The sequence below is a fragment of the Plodia interpunctella genome, chromosome 22, assembly GCF_027563975.2.
Source record: "Plodia interpunctella isolate USDA-ARS_2022_Savannah chromosome 22, ilPloInte3.2, whole genome shotgun sequence".
NCBI lineage: Eukaryota > Metazoa > Arthropoda > Insecta > Lepidoptera > Pyralidae > Plodia > Plodia interpunctella.
In genome coordinates this window covers 4,604,566-4,626,542 of record NC_071315.1, presented here as the reverse complement: position 1 = coordinate 4,626,542, position 21,977 = coordinate 4,604,566, and the positions used below count along the sequence as shown (strand labels likewise).

The window sequence follows — 21,977 nt, the reverse complement described above, 5'->3', positions numbered from 1 at the left end:
CCTCGCGAACATAATATATTTTTGATTAGATTTTACAAAATGTGAGTATTTCAAAAACGAATTAACTGATTTTGATGCCCCACGAACTTAAAAATTCTATTGACAGATCCTACACACCTTTTAAATTTCATCAAAATCAGACCAACGGTTCGAAAGTTATCGCCCCAAGTATTTGCCCCAAGTCGACTTGTAGATTAAAGAAAAGTAACGAAAGTCTTATAGATAATAAAGTAACCACGTTTAAAGTGCGGAGTCAAAATTGGAGATTTTCTTCCTTAGCCATAGATAGTTGGAGCCCAGCGTTTGTTTTCCTACTACTTATATATTTCGTTCCGTTTTCGGCATCGTTATGAAACGAAACAACCGTGCACAACTCACTCAAACATTTGTACATCCCAAAAGGAAAACTAATAATGAATGGCAATCCAATTCCGCTGTCCAAACAATTCATTACCAAAATCAGTGGAGCTGATGGAGTCCTCGCGTGACCACGTGACTAGAGTGATGTATCTAGCGAGCCATCGTACCTGGTGCATGACAGATCTGGGCCTACAACTTGTCTCAACTCAATGGCTTTTTGAGTTTTATTATTTGAAAATAATTAGTAATAATGCAAAGCTTGCTTAATATCAGCCAGTACGTCTCGTTTTTTTGTCCCAGTTACTATGTACAAAAGGATGATATGGTCTGACAATTAAGGATATCGAACACAATGTGAAGTCACAATCATAATATGTTTCAGTATACCTTTTGACCATGTACTTTATTGTGTACTTACATTGTTGTACTTACACTGATAAAAAGTTATACATAAATTTATATTGAAAAAATGGTAAGCCCTTCTGGCATAATAAGGACCAACACTGTTTGAATGAGTTTCTTTCGGCATTTCTTCTCAGCAGTGGTCGTTCCGAAATGCTAGTAGTTTGTAGCTTTGGTAAACATAATTTAATTTAGAATATGACGTGAAAAAGTGCCTTTGAAGGCCTAATTTCTGAATAAATGATTTGATTTGATTTGAAGTGAGGCGCAAAAGTAAAACATTGATCTTGGGTTCAGAAAAGTGTGAGAACATAGGGTAAAAAATAAAACTGTAATCTAAACTCAATTAAGATTTATTTGAAGAAAAAAATATTGTTGGAAGCTTTGAGGGCCCTATGAATTTTCGGGCCCTGGTACTTGACACCATTTAGTCCCCCTTGATACGGCACTGCACGTGACCTACTTGCATCCCCAATATTCGAGGGTGTCTTTGGAACAATTTGCATAGGTCGTTTGCCTCTTTAAGGGTTCTAGAAGGTAAGTGATTCCGTCGGTTAGATATTTGATAAAGATGAAAAAATGGCCGAGCTACCTTATTGATAGGAGGATATGAAGATACTAAACCGATATAAAATCCTTCGGCCACGTTGACAAAGTAGATTTATAACCGAAAGTCAGAAGTCATACATTTTTGAAGTTATAAAGATAAACTGAAGCTAAACTGGAAATACAACCCTAAAACTGTAACAGTACTGTTGATAATAATCAATTGTTATTATGTTGAAGCGGTGGTGGTGTATTGGTTAAGACGCCCGCCTGTGGATCGAAAGGTCCCAGGTTCGAGAATCCTACTCGTGCCACATGAGTTTGTATACCAATCTGACTCATGTACGAGTATAGTAGTTTTCGTCGACCACCACTTGTTTCAGGTGAAGAAAAACATCGTGAGGAAACCTGCACACTGATTGATTCTTATTAGGTAATTTGTGTGTGAAATGGAGAAGGCAACCACTCCATTAATAATGCCAAGAAAGTTATTGTATGTGTTTCATTTCACGTAATAACCACGACCTTCAGCCATGAGGAATACGACTATGAAGAAGAATTATGTTTACATAATATACGATTTGGTGGATTGAAAATCAAATTTTGCACTTTAAAAACTTTAAAATAAATACTTTAAAACTTGACTCATTTACAAGCTAACATTTAATGTCGCGCTCGTAAATTTCCTACGGGATCAGTTATTATTCCGCGATGAAAGGTGTGCATTATTATATGCTACATGTGTTGAGTGAGTTGAGTGAGTGAGCATGAGGTTGAGTAGATAGAGCGTGACGGTTACAAACAAACATACTTTCGCATTTATAATATTAGTTAGCTTAGGATACGTGTAACGTAGGTTTTTGTAAGAATATTTTGATCGATCGCATGACTTCCTTCTTTTGTTTTTTTTTTGTACGTTTGAAAGCCGTTTGTAGATAATGTAATCTATGGTCGTGCCTGTTGACAACTTCAGCTGTCACGGACTTAAACCGTAACGTTCAAAATGTAATAAAAATATTCGCGACAATAATGTGTTGCAGTGTGAACACGGTTACTCATATTTTCTAATATCCCATTGATATTACGAGCGTGTGAACTAGGAGTAGGACATACGTTTACGTTCCTTTCGACAAACTTTCTCAATTCTACATTTTTTTCTTTTTATGTATGCATTTCTAACATAACATTATAACTTTATTAAGTGGAAACATCGCCCCAAAAACACGGTGTTTCCGTCAAAATAATAATTTAACACGTATCAGGGCGGAAGACATCTCCATAATCATGCGACACGACACGGCCCATTCAGTGTTCATTTGATAAAGAAATTATGATGAGCCATATTAAAATATTTAAGCGGTTCCGTAGTTTTGCAAAAACACAATTTTCATTATAACATATTTTAGGACAATGTTGATGTCTATGGGAATTCTCAACGAGGGTAGAAATCAGGCAGACGTCAGCTGCCGGTTGTAAAATCACAGCTGAATGTTTAACATTTAAAGGTTGGTTTATATTTTGTTTTATACCCGAATTAGCACGCGCTACTGATAATGTCGCAGTTGTAAAATTTTTATTTGGCAAAAATGTAACATAATTGGTTGTTTAGGTAATTCATTTAATATCATTTGTATTAATTAATGGCTTAAAATTTGTTATGTTATTAAAACTAAAATTTGGCATGGAGTTCATGGTTAGAACTTACGCTGACCCCACGATTCGTGCGTTACTAGTCCGAATAGTAGCGGGAACGAATGAGGATAATAGAGAGAGTCCTTTACGTTTATTTAGCGAACCTAAGGTGTACACGTGTCAAATGAAACATACAAAAAGAGATACAACGCGAGACAAAACAAAAGTACATTTATAAGCATCCATTAAGCACAACAGAACAAGGATAATTAATTTAATTTAGGGTTCTGGTTCCTAAGCTGTGGGCCCCTAAAAATATCACGTGCCCCAATTCGTGTAATGGGGCCGACACTCATTTGCCACTGTAAAGAACGCTTTGTCATCTATATCGCGCACAGGTTGATTAAGAATTTCAATTTACATCTATTATATATTTTATATTATTATAAGTATGTATTATTGCAAGCAGAAGCGGTGGTGGTGTAATGGTTAAAACGCTCGCCTGTGTATCGAAAGGTCCCAGGTTCGAATCCTACTCGTGCCACATGAGTTTGTATACAAATCTGACTCATGTATAGTAGTTTTCATCGTCCATAACTTGCTTCCGGTAAAGCAAAACATCGTGAGGAAACCCGCACACTGGTTGATTCTTATTAACTTGTGTATGAAATGTAGAAGGCAATGGTAAACCACTCCATTAATAATGCCAAGAAAGTTGTTGTGTGTGTTTCGTTCCACGTAATGACAACGACCCTCAGCCATGAGGAATACGACTATGAAGAATAAGCATGAGAAAATTTTGTCTCATGCTATCTCTGTTTGGCTTTTATGGGTAGTAACCTTATAATTTTGTGCTGTTCAAAATTCTTTATTTAACTTAGGATGGTATACATCACTTATTGACGTGCAAAATTTACATAAAATTAAGTCTACCGCCGATTTCCGCAGGTGAAGTAGAGAAGCGGCGCAACAAACTTCACCGCAGCCTTTTCTCCAAAGACGTCAATTAACAAATGTAGGTCTTATACATATGTCCACGCATACGTATACCTACCTATGTCTCACAAATAAATATTATTATCCTTCCGTGGATGTCATACGAGGCGACTAAATAGTAGGCTATTTAGTCGCCTCGTATCGCAACAATAGCATTCCCAAGGAGGGTTTACGTCAGGTTGTAAAATCACAGCCGAAACTACAAACATTTAAGGTTTTTTTGTACGCTAACTCTGGGCTACGCGACCTCACAACCCCGAACGCAACCGGGAACATGCGTAGACAAGTCAGTCATCCACGAATAAAAATATAAAAAAGGGCGCGTTTTATTTTTTTAAAAATCTGAAAAATTATAATGTATTTTAAATTTCAAAAAGATAGGTAAAGCGTAGGCACCAAATATTTGGCGTTGAATCCGGCCAACAAATCACCCAGTCAAGAGACAAGTTTGCGACCTTTCGGGGGAGAAGCTTAACTTGCCACAGATGGGTCTGCGTTGAATAGCTATAAGGTAGCCATGGAAATATGTAGCGCGTTTAGTTTATTAGTGGTGTTAAAATCTACTGCCGGAAACACACTATCTAAGTAATTACATTGATTGTCTTTCGTTGCGATAAAAAAATCTTAGACAAAGATAAAGACTAATATTTGTGAAAAAACATGAGTTTACATAGAAACAAAGAAGTTTACATGAAAAACAAAGTTGCTTCCCGCTGTCTCTCTGTCTCTTTATATGCAAGGGATTTTGATGTGGGTGTGGTAGGATCATTCCATATCCTTGATAGCTGATAGGGAACAACAGCATTCCCATTTAAGAGTTAGCGTCAGACCGGTTTAAAAAATCATCGTAGCGTCACAGTCCCCAATGCCATTGGAGAGAGTAATGTACAGCCATTTCTCTCTCCAATCAAAAACTCGTTTTAAAGCTTCTTCTTCTTCTATGCAATTCTGCAAACGTTATATCGATTGATTGATGGCAGCTTCTGATGAAGCTATCGAAGTGGCTCGATTCTGGCACGCCGATATTTCGTTTCCATTGGAGTGTTTAAACCTTTTGAACACAGAACTGTATATTAAAACTAATAAAGACAAGTAAATGGCAATTTAGTATCAACTTTTTATTTAAATTAATTTAGTTTTGATTTCAAATTTAATATAGTTTATATTTTTAAATTATTACAGCTACTTCTAATTACAATTACAACAATAAAATAAGGAGAGTATTATTGATAAAAATACAATTATTATTATAATAAAAATTTAACAAAACGTTAGAAAAGTGCTTTCTGTGACAAACAAATATACTCACTCTATGGACTCGTGTTATTATACGTGGTTTTGGGTCCATTTGTCTTACTGAGAGACCTTGCGTGTGGGGCACATAAATGACCTTGTGTGTGTGTGCCTTTTGTTAAAAATTTAGGGGTGTTTTATACCCCCTATCTGAATTCTAGGCCGGGTGATTGGTATACCTAAAATAAGCTTTGTTTGCTTTGTACTATATAGTTATATAAAGTAACAATACTCAACAGTCCACGGCGGATCACCATAGGCGAAATAGAGTTACATAGACGGTTTAACTACGGTAGCTCTTCAAAAACGGGCGCCAGTATCCAACGCTCCGGGCAGTGGCCTAATGTGGCCCTATTTTTGACCCAGGAACGTGATCATTAAAAGCGATTGGGTGGGAGGCATAAAATTCCGGGAGCTCTTTCAAACTAAACGCAATTCGCTTAAGGGTCCATTAATTATTTAAAAAACCGTTCACGAGCGTCTGTATCGATATCGAATTGGGCTTCTTACAATGAATATTTAAAGATGTAGGTAAAATATTTTTTAAGGGATGTCTGAAACTCTCAGAGCACGTTTTTAACAAGTAGTTTTAATAAAATATCATTTTTGCCACAAGCTTTTATTATCGTCAGAGATATCTTATGGCATTTAACGCCTGACAAAATCCATGTTCGTGCTGTAAACGGTTGAGGAGCTCCCTCGTTTGGAGCCGATCCGGGCTGCACCATCGGGTCATACTTATCATAACAATGCGTTGTGATGGAAACTGAAGTGACGTGGGAAATTTCAACTTTGTAGGTTAACTAGAAATACGAGAAATCTAACTTGCAAGATTTGATTACAGACATCGAGACAGGTGAAACTAAAAACCAAGCGATATTTGCCTTCATCGGAAGCCAGTGGTGGTCTATGAAAACTAGAATACTGCTATATATGAGTCAGACATTTAGTATAATCTATTTGTGCCTGGGACTTTTTAATCATAGGCATATTTCTAGAAAAAGAGTGCACATTGATTCCACACCAAATTGCTACGCATTAACGTATAAAAAGGACTAAACAAACCAACTATCTCATTCTCATTGTTTTTTTAAATATAATATTGTATTAAAGATTTTTTAATATTCAATTATTTTAAGTATTTCTTTTTTTATTTTAGACTTATTTAGTTTCATTTTACTATTGTATTAGATAATAACATACTAGAAAGCAATTTCTATTCAAATTTTGAACAGGTTGATAGGAATACAATATTGCGTAATTCATAGCCGATTTGCGGTAATATCCCCCATCGATCTCGCGTACAGTCGACAGCACCTCATCTCATATCATAGTCAATTTACCGCGGCATAGGGGCTAATGTATGCTAACTTGCCGTACGGCTGACTGTACATAATAATCTCGGTAATCGGGCACACCACCACTACAATAGTCCTAAGCCGTTGTGTCAAAGGTATGCGGTTTCTATTGTATGCGTTGATAAGGATGTTACCTTACTGAGACAATGTCACATTTGTTTGCATTACACTTCTCACTGTCGAATCGATTCGAAGCGAGACGCAGCTAACCAATAACATTTCGGTGTGGTTGTCGTTGCGTCACAATGACGCAATGTGATTGGTACCGAACAATGTACCGATTAGGTACCTTTTTTGACTCAAGTTTCAACATTACTAAGTCTGAGGTGGTTTCAACAATTGCATTAATTAATTATACTGAACAATAGATAGATGGACTCGATAGTTTATCAAGTGAAACTTAGATAACAGCCCATAATATGCCATAATAAGTAAGGACTATGTACAAATAACACATGATTCGGGTTCACTATCTTTTCATAATGCGATCCAGTTCAGGACTGACCTTGACCGCAAATTCGTACCATCACGTTGAATTTTAAAAGTAATGAAGATTGTTATGAAATTTGGTACACGGGTATAATATAATCTTGGATAACACATAGAGTGCTTTTTATTTCGAAGTTCTCACGGAAGCTTGTACTACATACTTAATTCAAATTGTGACGTAAAAAAGTGAAGGTTCCAATCAAATTCTTTGACTTTAACAGCTGATTGGTAACAGCATAAGCACATCGACATGCACCGGTTTAACAATCCTCAAAATTTAAAGGTTTTTTTCTGCAGAACCCGAGTTTCACAGTCAAAAAGAGCGGTAAAGTAAAAGCACCTTCCATATTTTATGTACGAAGTCACAATCGGCTGCAGACAAAGGAGGCCCTTCGGGACCTTTTGGACTTAGCGGACCTTTGTTAGAATCGTAAATGCTGACCATAATTGTTCCATTATGTTATTAATCAACTGGATTCATACGTCTTAACCAGATTCCATTAATAAATCGGTCAAGAGCCATGCACCATTGCTACGTTGCGTCGACGTAGCACGGAGCGGTTCCGTTGTGCTCCGTTGTTTTCAATAGGTTATGACACTGACGTGCGTACAATTTCTGCGTTGTCCGTCGACGGACGTCGAAACAACGGGGCATGAATGAGCAATAGGACATGACTTTAAGAGTCCGTTTGGGAATAAAAGAGACGCTTGGACAGTGGTATGAAATCTGAAATAAAATCATCCGAGAAAAATGATTTTGTAAGTTTTCTCCGTGCGACCTTTCGTAGCCTGTGGTTTCAGCCCTATAATAGGACCACTCAATATCTCTTGTGGATGTCGTACAAAGCGACTAAAAGACTAAATAGGCAACAGTTGCATTCCCAAGAGTTGACATCGGGCAGGCGGCCAGTAGTAAAATGGCAGTCGAATCTTCTTTTTTAGGTTAATTTTTTAAACAACCCCGAATGCACACGTGTAGACGTCAAAAAAAAGAGAGAGAGATGCTCCATGTGGATTGTTACTAGAGGAGAAAATTACCGAAAGTTTCCGTAACTTTGAAAGTTTCCAGGAATATTTCGAGAAACATTGGCGAAAACTTCCAGAGTTACGGTAATTTTGGAAGTTATCATAATCATTTATTTTGTTTACAATAACATAGATGAGGGTTTTAAATGGTATCAAGCGAGTGCATTTCGAATATAAGAGTACATAAAAGTCGAAGACATTTGTATTATTTGTAAATTTCAGCAATTTTTCAATGTAATAAAAATAGTTTTAATGTTTGTATTGTTAGTAACATAAAAAGACTATAAAAGCTACAGACAATATAATTATACAATAATAAAATAAAGCTGCCGTTTTGGGTAAGTGCAATGCATATAAATTTTCGTCTCTAATTGTTACCCATATTGCATTGTTTACCTGCTGTTAGTGGAATTGACAGAGGTGTTGGAGCGGCTGCGTCTGTTGCAGATGGAGTCGCCGCAGTTAACCACTCCGCCCTTGGTGGTGATGGAGAAGGTCCGCAGCCGGTACAGGTCGTCTGACAATCGAGGGTTGTAGGGCTTCTCAGGCAGCGAGCAAACTCGAGGGCGAGAGTGTTCCACCACTGGTGAAGAAACATGTGTTAGATTACTTACTTCTCTCGAGGACTATTTTCCGCTAGTTAGGTCTTTTATCTGGGCCCTTTCTGCGTGCGGAATGTGTTAGGTTAAAACCACGAATAGATTACATCAATAAATAGAACAAAACATAGTCGCTCTCCGTGTCTGTCTGTTTCTAATTTTCTTTTAATCTGTGCAACGGATTTTGATGCAGTTTTCACTGTTGTGTAAACACTTATTGTAGAATTTTATATATTGTTACTAATTAATCAAATATTTGTACAAAATTCTAAATTCTAAAGTAAAGCATGTATTAACCAATAAAGTAATTTCGTGAAAGGTCTATTTTAATTCCAATAGAGTAATTTCGTCTATTTTAATGTGTATTGCTAGTAAATCATAAAATACATATAATAATATGGTAAGATTGTTTACATAATAAGATTTGTTTCACTTTCCATCCAAAGGTTGGCTGAAAGAAACTACATTTGTAATAAGTCCGACTTTGCGCTCACTTATGTTTGAATACCTTGTTGTAACTTATGACTCCTTAGTAAATAGTTCAATAAAGAGTTCATCTATCTATCAATCTTGTAAGAAAAAAAATGTAGTTTAGAAGCTTGGTTACTGAATATATGAAAACAAATAAAGAAGGAGTTATTTATTCATCCTACCAATAAAAGGTTTTACCTCACAATTTTCGCCCCGCAGACCCACCCTCCTCACGTCTGTATAAAATATTTACATACGTTACCATGACGGAGATGTCACGAGTTTAAATAATATTTTGGCTATAATGGAAAATGTATGTAATATCAATACTTGGTAGCATTTCTACTCTGTATATATACTTACATATTTTCAGAATTAACACACAACGGCCTACACAAGCACTAAGCTAGCGCGTCCGATGAACAAATACATGTCTATTTGTTTCTGTTATGCTGTTGTAAATGTGTATAAACGCACTAGAACCGCAAATATCTGTGAAAACATGTACGATTACCGTACCCAGGACGTCTATCACGAGCAGCCGTGGTGATCAATGTGCCCTTTAGATCGTCAATATTTTGAATATAAAATATCCCATCCCTTCCCTTTTTTCATTCCACTATACACCCCATTCATCTCATCCTATCCCACTAAAATTAGATATAAAGGCGAAAGTTTGTGAATATGTTACTTTTCACGCTCAAGGGTGAATTTCACGAGCGTTTTGAACTTCGCCGCGGGCTCTCATTAGTGTTCATTAAATTGTACCATACACAGTAATTAATTTAAGTAATTATTCTATTTTATAAATAAGTAAAGTACTGGTACAATGTTGATTTTATAAATGTTTAATAAAAAAAAAAGATTATTTATTTAAAAAAAATGTCGGACACTAATGAAACGCTACACGACGCGTTCAAATGCTCGTGAAATTCACCCTTAAACGGCTGAATTAAACGCAATGGGCTGAATATGAATTTTGGTATTAGGGTAGCTGATACCTTGGATTAACACACTAATAAAATTTTTCACACGTTGCCCTATCCCCAATTGCTTTTACTTGAAAAAATAAAGTTTATTAAATAAATAATGTTTAAACATATCGATGGTTGTGCACTACCTATAGTGCACAACCGATACATACGCCTCTACTTTATTTGCCTCGCGTATGCCCACAGATGCGGGCACAAATTGACGTATTGATATTTAATCGCGGGGCGGGCATTCGCATAGAAAATACTCGGCGTTGTAGAAAATACGAAAGGTATAGACGACAGTCACGTCAACCTAGCTGAATCCATTCAAAGTTCGACCCTATTACCGCGGCATAGAATTCTAGGTAAGATAACTTGTTGTGAAGTTGTACTGAACTCGATGTTCATATTGACTCCTGTGTTAATTTTCGTACTGCATCGTAATAATAAGGCTACTTAATAAAATCTTACTCAGTAAAAATATATATAAAGAAATTCTGTTTTTAGACGAGGAACACACAAGGAATATTAAAGTATTGATACTAAAGTATAAAATAAATAAAGTATGTAATATTTCAGTGTTGATACTTTTACAAACATAGAAAAATTCTTACAAAAATCTAATTTATAGGATAGAAAATTTCTAACATTTACACTACAGTTTCCCAACACTATATTCGACGTTTATAGCTGGAAGTCAGTCATTAATGTTCCCTGACTGTTTGTTATCGGATAATGTATCAATCCCTAACAATATTTGATAAGTGACATAATAAAATGAAAAAAGCCCCCAAATGCTTATACGTCAAAATATCCAATTCCTAGAATGTCTAGTCTAGAGGAAGTAATGCGAGAACGGGACATTCTGTGTATTGTCAACTGTCAACAATGCGAACCGGAAAATATGCGAATTTTGTGCATCTACATCTACAGGATTTCGTTCGTAACTGAAGCATAATATTACGAAACATAGTTAAAACAATTTAGTATAAACGGTGCGATAACTTCGTGAAGTAATAATTTAGCCAAGAGCTCATCCGAACACCTCAATCACCTCTCAAACTAAACTAATAAATCAACATTTACCTGGCAACTCCAGAAAATTCGACGTCCTCCTTTGTCTGCCCCGCATTGTATTTTGGAAATTAAGTGGGCCAATATCCTCTACAGAATCACAGTTAGACATCGTGGATTCTCTCGAACCTCTCCTGCTTGCCAAGTAGGCTAAGCCCCCCTTCATAGACCCCCTCCTCATCGGCGAACATGGTCTACTAATGCTTGTAGATCTTGTATGGGGCGTGTCATCAGTTAAGTCTGTCAAATCCGACGTTGACTTGCGACATATCCTCGAAGATATCGTCGTTGCTTCGTCGTCCGCGTCGTGAACAACCGCTGATGGTGTCCCAGGCATTGCATCCATAGAGTCATCAGTATGACTTGAGACTATACTTGGAGACGTCACCAGCCTTGGCGAACCAACTGTGGAAGTGGACCCGTAAAGTTTTCTGGTGCGGTTGGGGGAGACATAGCCGGGATTCGTGTGGATATGGACTGGAGGTGGTTTCGGTGACCTGGACTTTTCTCGACGATTGTGTTTGAGAGACGTGGAGTAGTGTAGGCCATGACCGCGGTCGATATTGCTGGGACTCGACCGCCCTGATGGGTTTTGAGGGAAATTGAAGTGCCTTGGACTTATAGGACTTCTGTGGCCGTGAGCGATTGGAGATTTAGGAGGTTGGTTGTGTTTGTCATAGCTGCAGCCGGATTGAGGAGTGTAGTACCCTGATGAAGAAGTGCTGGAGGTAATTGAGGGACTTTTCTGGGGAAATATGAAGTGTCTAGGACTTTTTGGGGTGTGCGGTTTGGGAGACACGGGCGGGTAGCCACCGGGGCTGTTCACTGCCATCACTGTATTTGTCACTTCACTTCACTTCACTTGGAACTTTCGCGCATTGCACAGCGTCACTAACTGCAACAAAAGAGAAATCGAATCAGTAAATAGAAATAAATTCAAAACTATCATCAGACAGTCTTTTTAACATAAAATATAAGTAAAAATTTTAAAAATCTCCCTATTCATACATTTTAAAAGTTTTATTCAAATGCGGTTTTATTAAAAAATATATACGATGTCAGTATTATGCAATTATACGAATATTATGATGATATAATGAATGTTGTAATAACATCCCGCCTCGTAAACGACAAGAATTCGAAATATTTAAACAATCTATAGAATGGCAACAGAAGTGGCGCCAACGTCATGAACATTTATAAATTCCTTGTTATTTTCGACACATTTCACGAAAATTTTCGGCTCGGTGTCATAATTATTATCAAATATGATTAATTTGCATATTTCGCTTCCCCTCCGTTATTTCGTAATTATAAAACTTTTTATGTATTTGTGTAAGAATTTGAAGTATTTCTTAGAAACTTATCTCTCGGGTGCGCATTTTGTAGAATCATGCAATGCTTAATGATTAAAAATCTTCATTTTATAAATATTTATTACAAAAAAATGGTCAAATTTATTAAGTATGTTAAGCAACTATTAGTGAAAACTTATAATAACTATTCTGATTTGTGTAATGCATATATTATGTAATACATTTCCTTTAATATTTCTTTATTTATTTATTTCACTGGTAATACTTATTTCGAGTATATCAGATTTTAATGTAGGTATCTAGTTAACAGAAACACTAACTTCAGATTACTGAAAAGTTTATTAATTAGAACCTAATTCAAATTCAATTATATCCAATTCGTGAAGACTTGTGTGTTGAGTGTGTATGTAACTATAGCTACTCTGAAGTTAATTATAATTTATGTTTCTTTTGTAAATGTTGCAATAAAGAGTTAATCTATCCATATATGCCTATTTGCGTGTTCTATCACAAATAAGTTGCTCTCTCTACTTCAGATTCCGATAGACACAGCTGCCGGGGATGTCGATTAATTATAGAATGGCTATAATACTTCACATTCCACAGAGTTGTCGCGTGTTTATACTCAAATGGTTCTGATTGCGACATTGTTTTTCACATAAGAATTTGATGGCTGAAGTTGTAAGATGGAGCGGTTTTTACGAGATGGGCCAATCGTAATATGTTGTCTTATATATATATTAAATATTTAATACTATAATTCCAAGCAGACAAACAGACGGTCCACCTGATGGTAAGTGGTTACCACAGCCTTGCCACACTTGTAACATCATAGGTGTCAATAGTAAGTAATAAATTATATCGAATAAATAAATATATAGCGAATAAATTGTCTGAACAGTGAAACTGCATCAAAATCCGTTGATTTTGGAAGAAAGCTAAGAAACAGACAGACGCGGCGGGCGACTTTGTTTTATGTGGGAATTTGGGAATAAAGGTACCCTATTTCAGGTTATGTTCTACCCGTGCGTCAAATTTCATAATAATTTGTCCAGTAGATTTTTTGCGTGAAAGTCACACTTTCGCAATACTATTAGTAGCATGTTTGTGAAAATAACTAGTTATTGTGTTAAAAATATTTAAACGTTTCGTTTCTCTCACAGACTTACACCACACCATCGAGATCTAATTTATCTCCTACGCATTTCGGTCAAACATCAGCACATCAAAGCAATTGGTCAGCTATTCACGCCACGTGTCTGTTGGCTTCAATAGCAATTTGAACTATTGTTAAGGAATACTGGCTGGTAAGACGCCAGTTGATGAAGGTATTCAGGTGAAACTCGATTCAAAATCGACGTGGAAACAGTAGGAAATAATAAAAAAGTCCTTTTTTCGTTTTTGGAACATACCTGAGGAGGATTATAGATAATACTAATAATTAATGTTTAAGTCATAGTGTTGATAGCATGATTTTGCTAAATAGGTAAATAATAATCACGTGCAGTGTATAGCCGACATAAAAAATGTACATCATGTACAACATCTTATGTATAGTAGTTTTCATCGACCACCACTTGTTTCCGGTGAAGGAAAACATCGTGAGGAAACCTGCACCTGGTATGAAATGGAGAAGGCAATGGCAAACCACTCCATTAATAGTGCCTGTAATCACTCCACGACCCTCGGCAGTGAGGAAACATACGACTATGAAGAGATGGATAAAAACAAGTTTATTTGTTAGACAAATTAAAAAAACCCCCGACTTTTAATATTCATTTCGCTACGACATGACTAAGAATACTCGGGATAAAATTATTTATGACACAAAAAAACTAAACGAAAATCGGTTCATCCGTTTGGGACATATATTTCTTTTATCTATGGTTTGATACACAGAAAGACACGTTAAACTTGTAACACCCCTCTTTTTGCGTCGGTGGTTAATAAACACAAACAGCATCTTATTCCAATATTATAACTTAAGACACGTCCGTAGCCAATCAGTCACGTATGTAAGGGCGCGTGTTTGTTGCACATGTCAGTTATCATCTGTGGTCTATTTGTCGAACAAGTGTCTAAGTTGCATTACTTTGTATATACGCCTTTATGTCTTTGTATATGTAAACATAAGAAGCTCTGTGTGGTACCTCGTCCCAACCTATATTAAAATAATAATAAATATATATAACGACAAATTAACAGGACAAACACAGATTGAGTTAGTCGACTAAATTTCTGGGGATAATAATAGATTCAAAATTAAACTGGAAATATCATACATCTATATCTATATGTAATGTGCAAAAGACTTTGTAGTTCCGCGTATGTTTTATTGAAGTTATCAAATTAATTAAACACGAAATCCCGTCTTACTGCATATCACAGTTTAGTTGAATCAGTTCTTAGATACGGAATAATTTTCTGGGGAAATTCTACAGGCAAGGATTTAGCCTTCAAAATGCAAAAACATTGTATTCGCGCAAAGTTTGTTTTACAAAGTATTGATAGTTGTCAGCCGCTTTTTAAACAACATAAATTTCTAACACTTTCTTCACTTTACATACTTGAGGTTGCAATATTTGTTAAATGTAATGCTCATTTATTCCCACGCCTTTGTGATGTTGTGTTAAGAAATCATCGGGACAATTATAGGCGTTACTCAGTAAAAGTGTTGTATGTATGGCACCTAAAATTTATAATAAAGTTCCACAACAAATTAAAGATCAGAATTTAAATTTATTTAAAAAGCACCTCAGGTCCTTGCTGATCGATAAATGTTATTATAATTTGAACGATTTTTTTAAATGATAGATTTAGATAAAAATTTAGTTAATTTAGTTACTTTTATTTATTCGATTTTGTTTTGTGAGATGATAGCATGCTCTCCATTTAAATTTGCATACCCGAGGACGGTGAAACATGTACGAATAAGCTTTTCTTTTAACACCACATTGTAAAAAAAAATGTAAATTCATGTTTTTGCAAATAAATAATCTTTAGTCTTTGTCTTTATCCCCAAAGTAATTTCGAGACTTGTATTATGGGATACTAACTCAACAAAACTATATTACATATATGGATAATCATCCAAGGCCCAGGTTAATCTGAAAAAGATCATTATGACCTGCGACCGGGTTCGAACTCGGGACTCTCCAGTGTAGCAGTCCGGCATGATGCATGCTAAAAGACCTGTATGTCGCCTCAGCTAGAACTGCATCGGTGACGTCGTATTTGTTTTCACACATCTGATTCAACGAGTCGACACGCTAAGAAGAAGAGAGAAGGCACTAATTGAACAAACACGGCGTAGCACGTTACTAACGTCCACATGCTGTCTCTTTTTCCCACATCGTGTGCGCATCGTGTAAAAAAAAGAGGGAACGCGTGAACGCAATGACGTGCCACATTTTTTATGTATCATGATAGCTCACAGATTACATCTTTTAATAATTTTATAGGTACAAATTAAAAAGCCATTATAATAATGTCTCCATTCATTACTGCCGTCCATAAATACGGCCGCATTGTTAAACCAACAATCAATCATCAACATTCACGGCGTTTCGAACGTAATTAAAAATATCCGAAAAGTCCATTATCACAAAACAGAAACAAAAAAGCCAATCAATGAGCCAAGTTCAATAGAAAAAAGATATTTCATCGTAAACAATTCGTTAAGACTGAACAATATTTGATTTAAAACCTCTGTTTAACTATCAACTCAACTGCTAATAGAATTAGGTGCAATTTTGTTTATGGACCGCTCAGAAAACAATGTCTATGGAAGATTAAAGTGCGAGTAGGCTGTGATCCATCACGTGTCTCGCTCGGATTGTGCCAAAAGATTACGACGATCCATCTTGGCTCTCAACGTGTGATTTTTTTTTGTTACTACTACTTTTTTTTTTATTCTTGGGCTTCATCTGTTGTTATAGAAGTTAACTTTTCAATGACAAAAATAAAATAAGCTGGAGCCAAAAGATAACAATTAAAACGATCGAAATTATGTATAACTATAACGTCCTTACTTATAACTATAACGTCCTTACTTAAAACACTGTCAAGGATATCTGGCCCGGGAGGGTCGCTGCTGTCGAATAAATTTAATAAGAAAATTATATTTTGAAATCACCTTCTAAAGTTACCAATTTTGGTAAATCCACGTGGAGTAAGAGGGACGACCTAAAGAAGGAAAACATGTTACAGATCTATAAATTGAAATCTATAAAGCCTAGAATAAGAATATTTATTTGTGAGACATAGACATACGTATGTGTGGACATATGTATAAGACCTACATTTGTTAATTGACGTCTTTGGATAAAAGGCTGCAGTGAAGTTTGTTGCGCCTGCGCTTTGGAAGTCGGCAGTAGACTTGGTTTAAGTATTTTTTTTGACGTCAATAAGTGATGTATATATCAATTGAATAGAGTTTTGAATTTGAATTTGGTACATTAAATAATCAATGGGTAGGTATCACTATGCTCTGTCTTATAGACTTACAAATATTAATAACAATTTATTAATAATTGTAAGTCTATAAGACAGCTTTATAGTTATTTTGGAGTTAGATAGAATGATGTGTTATCATATGGAAATTATAATATAAAGCCTATCTTTGTCTTTCTTCCTACGTCATTTCCTTATCAGACTTCACCTTCATCATCATGTCTTTTACCATTTCCGATCATTTGAGGTCGGCGCATATGTCTTTTCTCTCCTTATTTAATTATTTATTCAAGTCAAATATTGTCAGTCAAACGTTGTCAATCTGTAATAATCAATATCTGGGGCTCGATTCTCATGCAATCGATGTCCATTTCTCCAGTTTTTTTTAGAAGGTTTAACACGGTTTCTTGACTTACGATACAATTGAAAGAGTTTAATTCAATTAATAAAAAAATTAGGACAAATCACACAGATTGAGCTAACCCCAAAGTAAGTTCGAGACTTGTGTTATGGGATACTAACTCAACGATACTATATTTTATAACAAATACTATATGTATTAGATAAATATACATAGATAAACATTCAAGACCCGGGCTAATCAGAAAAAGATCATTTTCCATTATGACCCGATCGGGGATCGAACCCGGGACCTCTCGGCTCAGTGGCAAGAACTACCACTGCGCCACCGAGGTCGTCAATGCATCAGTCGATCGATTCCCATTGTAAATATGCTTAAAACCTTCGAAATTGCGTGAGAATCGGACTCCTGTAATTCTCTCTGTTATTCTATGACGATTTGTGTGGTCACAGTAAAAAATCATCGGTTAACATCGCAAACCTTTTCCCGAGCCAGTGGGGGCTGACCTTTTACATTAAAAGCATTTTAGGGCTAATAGAGGCTTAAGTCGTAGTTCAAAATAAATAGAATCGACATTTAATAAATATGATATAAAACTATTTCTACACGAAATTCTTGGAAGACGAAGGCTTAGCTGATGATTTACTCATTCTTTATTTTAGTGATATTTAGACTAAATTTTAAACGATTTTAAGCTTCGATATATAATAAAGATTGTTTTCTTAATTTGATAAGACAACAGCGTTAGATATCAAAAAATAACGACAGATATAATAAAAAGATATTTAATTTCCATAATTATATGCCGGCCGCAATTGTAACAAACTTTCGATAGTGACAAAAACAACTTTAACTTAAAGTATGCTTTTCCTTTTTTGTATATAACAGGATAAATATGTACTAGTTAAAAGTTGCTATATTGTGAGAACGCCAACAATTCATAATCGATTAACTTTCGCTCTTAATCCAGTAATTGACTTTGTGTTCTAGACTTATGAAGGAAAACTTTTGCTTATAGAAAAACGTATAATCTGCTGGAACATTCCACTGACCATAGATTAAATAGTTTTACTGAAAAACGAAGACCCAGATAAGTAGTACCCAAGTATTATATTTACTCGTAATGTGCATCGGATGTAACAACCCATTTTAAATTATTGAAAAATACATTTTATTTTCCTCGCTCGCAGTGTTGTATTTTTTTGTTTGGCGAAAAGCGTTTTAACCAAGGCCATCTTGTTCAATAATAGTTCATAAATGGAACCCGAATAAGGAAATTGAAGTGCTTACGTCCCGTTCCGTTCTGTGTCGTTTTGCCGGAATACATATGATAGACATTCAGTACGGTAGGGTTTTTATCGTGATAAATATACTCATTATACCTATATAGGTATAACTCTCTTTTTCTCATTTTTGCATGTTCATGTTCCTGGCTGGCATTTGGGGCTTATTCTAGGGCGGAGCCACATATTATAGCCGACATATTAGCATAATTTGACATTTGCTAGTTTTAAATAATTCAATAAAGTTAAACACATCGAAATAAAAAGATACATTCTCAAATTAAAAGAAAAATGTAACTCCCACACACCAGCAAAAAAACGAGAAAATCAAAATCCTCCGCTTTATTTTTCCTCATACAATATTATCATAGATTAATACTGTTTTAGATTTAAAAATAAACGCTTGCGGAAACCGTGATTGAATTGAAAGGCTTTGTGAAGAAGCATGAAAATAAGAAAAAGGATTTCAGATGTAATACAGACATTTATTATGGTAAGTTACCCGGCGAGCTAAAGATAACTAGTTACTTGTGTAGCTCAGTTAGAGAGAGAGAGAGAGAGAGAGAGAGAGAAATCCAATATATAGAAGCTTGATATTTAAATTGCATGATGCAATGTTATGCAATGTTTGGCACCCAAATAAAGTATGTAGATAAAACCTTGGATAAAACATTTTAGTTGCACTTTATGGCACCACCTGGCTATATCTGTATGGTCAAATGGTTGACTGGTACTTGGTACAGAATTTGGAAAATTTTGATAATTTTATTTGTCCTATGGCGTTGATATACCTAAATATTTTTTTGTAATTTTGTGCAATAAAGTTTTTAAATGAATATATTTATATTCATTTAAAAACTTTATTTAAATATTAGAACAAATCAAACAGATTGAGCTAGCCCCAAAGTAAGTTCTAGACTTGTACTTTGGGATACTAACTCAAAGATACTATATTTTATATCATATACATATATAGATATAGATAAACATCCAAGATCCGGGGCAATCAGAAAAAGATCATTTTCCAACATGACCCGACCGGGGCATCGAACCCGGGACCTCTCGTTTCAGAGGCAAGCACTTTACCACTGCGCCACCGAGGTCGTCAACAATTATTATATTGAATATTAGTGACTTTGATTGTTTTTTTATTTATTTATTCAACTTTGAAGTAAATAGTTAATTTGTCTATCATAATTTTACGTAAATACCTATTTAATCAGCGGGTGGTGTGAGGGTCTCACTTTTTGAAATTCAATGAAAATGAATAAAAAAAAAACGGGAAATGTTCAGTTGTCGATGTAAAAGACATCCAAACTACTCAAACGAGATCAATTTGTCAACATTGTTTGTATAAAGCGATAAAAATATATTAAAAAAATCCCGTTTCATAAAAAACAAACTCGTCAAGGTTGGCAACGCGGAATAATTTCGAAAATGTTATCACGGCTAAGGGCGGCGGAGAAAACAATCAAATTTTACATCAAAGAAACAATTTCTGACTGTTTATACTAGACTCGAGTTACAAAATGGTTTTTGCTTCGTTAGCCTACATAATATAGATAGGTAAGTTATATTTAATTATATTGAATTTAACTAAAAACTACCTATCTTAAAAATCCTAACTACTTACTTATATAAATGCGAAAGTAAGTTTGTCACCTCTTCACGTTCTATCTATTGAACCAATCTTCTTGTAATTTTGTATACATGTAGTTTGAAGTATGTAGAAGGACATAGGTACCTTTCATCCTGGAAAAAGAATTGTTTCTGTGGGAGATTTACGCAGGCGAAGCCGCGGGCAAAAGCTAGTAACTTATACATTAAAAATATCCAAATAAGCCCCCCCTAAGCAAGGTGCCCATCACATAGGCAGCATTTCCGCGCTGAATTGTAATGGAATTCGCTGTGCGGAAAGCTGTTGCCTTCCTCAGCCGTTTGCCTCTCTGTACAACACCCGTGCGCCTCTGCCCCAAGAGCCTAAAGTCCTTAATACGTATAAGTAATTATAGCTTAGACTATCCTACTAATATTAAAAATGCGAAAGTTTGTGAGGATGTATGTATGTGTGTGTGTGTGTGTGTGCATGTTTGTTACTCTTTCACGCAAAATCTACTGGACAGATTGCTATGAAATTTGGTACGCGGGTTGAATATAACCTGGAATAACACATAGGGTACTTTTTATCCAGAAATTCCCACGGGAGCGAAGCCCCGGGGCGTAGCTAGTAGTATAACACGGTATAGTATATTATAGGACTTGTTGAAGTTGCCATTATAACCGAATTTGGTCGGACATCATCATCATTACAGGACAGTATTACTACTATGAGTTATCGTCAACGTTTAGTCGTACACGTCTATTTGTTTACACAAAAAGTGCTCTTTGTATGCGATGTGAAGGAATCAGTGTAGTTAAATTTTAAATTACGCACTTCTTTTCTTCATGAAAAATAAAACAAGTTCGAAATTTAAAATCAGGAAATGTACAATTTTGAAATACATTATTGTTTTATGGTAAACGGAATCAGGAAATTAGCGAAGTGTTTATTCAAAATTCTGTCCAATGAACTACATTTTATTTAAAATACGTATATCGACTTAAACAGTATTTAAATATCTTAAACGCAAATCCTTATGCTATATTATAATAAACGTACATATGTTTTGTTACTGTAGACGAGGTTCAAAACCAATATTGCAATAGAAAAGGAATAAAAAGAACGATAACAACCTGATGCCCTTTCCAAATCCCTGCATGGGACCGTTTGATTGGTCTGAAGGGTTCCCGTGACCTTTCACCTTCCATTGTTCCCAGTTAATGAACACAAAAAGATTAGGTGGTAAATAAATAATACGTTACTGTCTAGATGGATTTAGTATTTTTTTTGCACGTATACATGTACAGTCAATAGCGAGTCTGGCTACCGAAATTCACAGCAAATTCGACTCTATTATTACTAGTTGTTCACCACGAACTTAGACCTCTAGAAATGTTGGTGCATTTTTTCAAAATTGTGAATATTTCAAAAACGACTTAACCGATTTTGATAGCCCAATTTAAAAAATTCTATTGACAGATCCTACACACCTTTTAAATTTCATCAACATCAGACCAACGGTTCGAAAGTTATCGAGTTACAGACATATATAATACATACATGACGACCTCGGTGGCGCAGTGGCAAGGTTCTTGCCACTAAGCCGAGAGGTCCCGGGTTCGATCCCCGGTCGGGTCATGATGGAAAATGATCTTTTTCTGATTGGCCCGGGTCTTGGATGTTTATCTATATATGTATTTGTTATAAAATATAGTATCGTTGAGTTAATATCCCATAACACAAGT

At 35.6% G+C, this 21,977-nt stretch overlaps 1 protein-coding gene across 1 annotated transcript in view; it reads right to left on the bottom strand.

The window, feature by feature from the left end:
- LOC128679920 (uncharacterized) overlaps positions 1 to 21,977 on the bottom strand; it is a 59,862-nt gene that overhangs the window by 26,688 nt on the left and 11,197 nt on the right. Inside the window, exons 2-3 of the mRNA XM_053762428.2 lie at positions 11,233 to 12,115; positions 8,499 to 8,685 (exon numbers count right to left, since the gene is read on the bottom strand). Of these exons, the coding sequence (XP_053618403.1) occupies positions 8,499 to 8,685; positions 11,233 to 12,052 (1,007 nt within the window). The 5' untranslated portion in view covers positions 12,053 to 12,115. The remainder of the gene's footprint in view (positions 1 to 8,498; positions 8,686 to 11,232; positions 12,116 to 21,977) is intronic.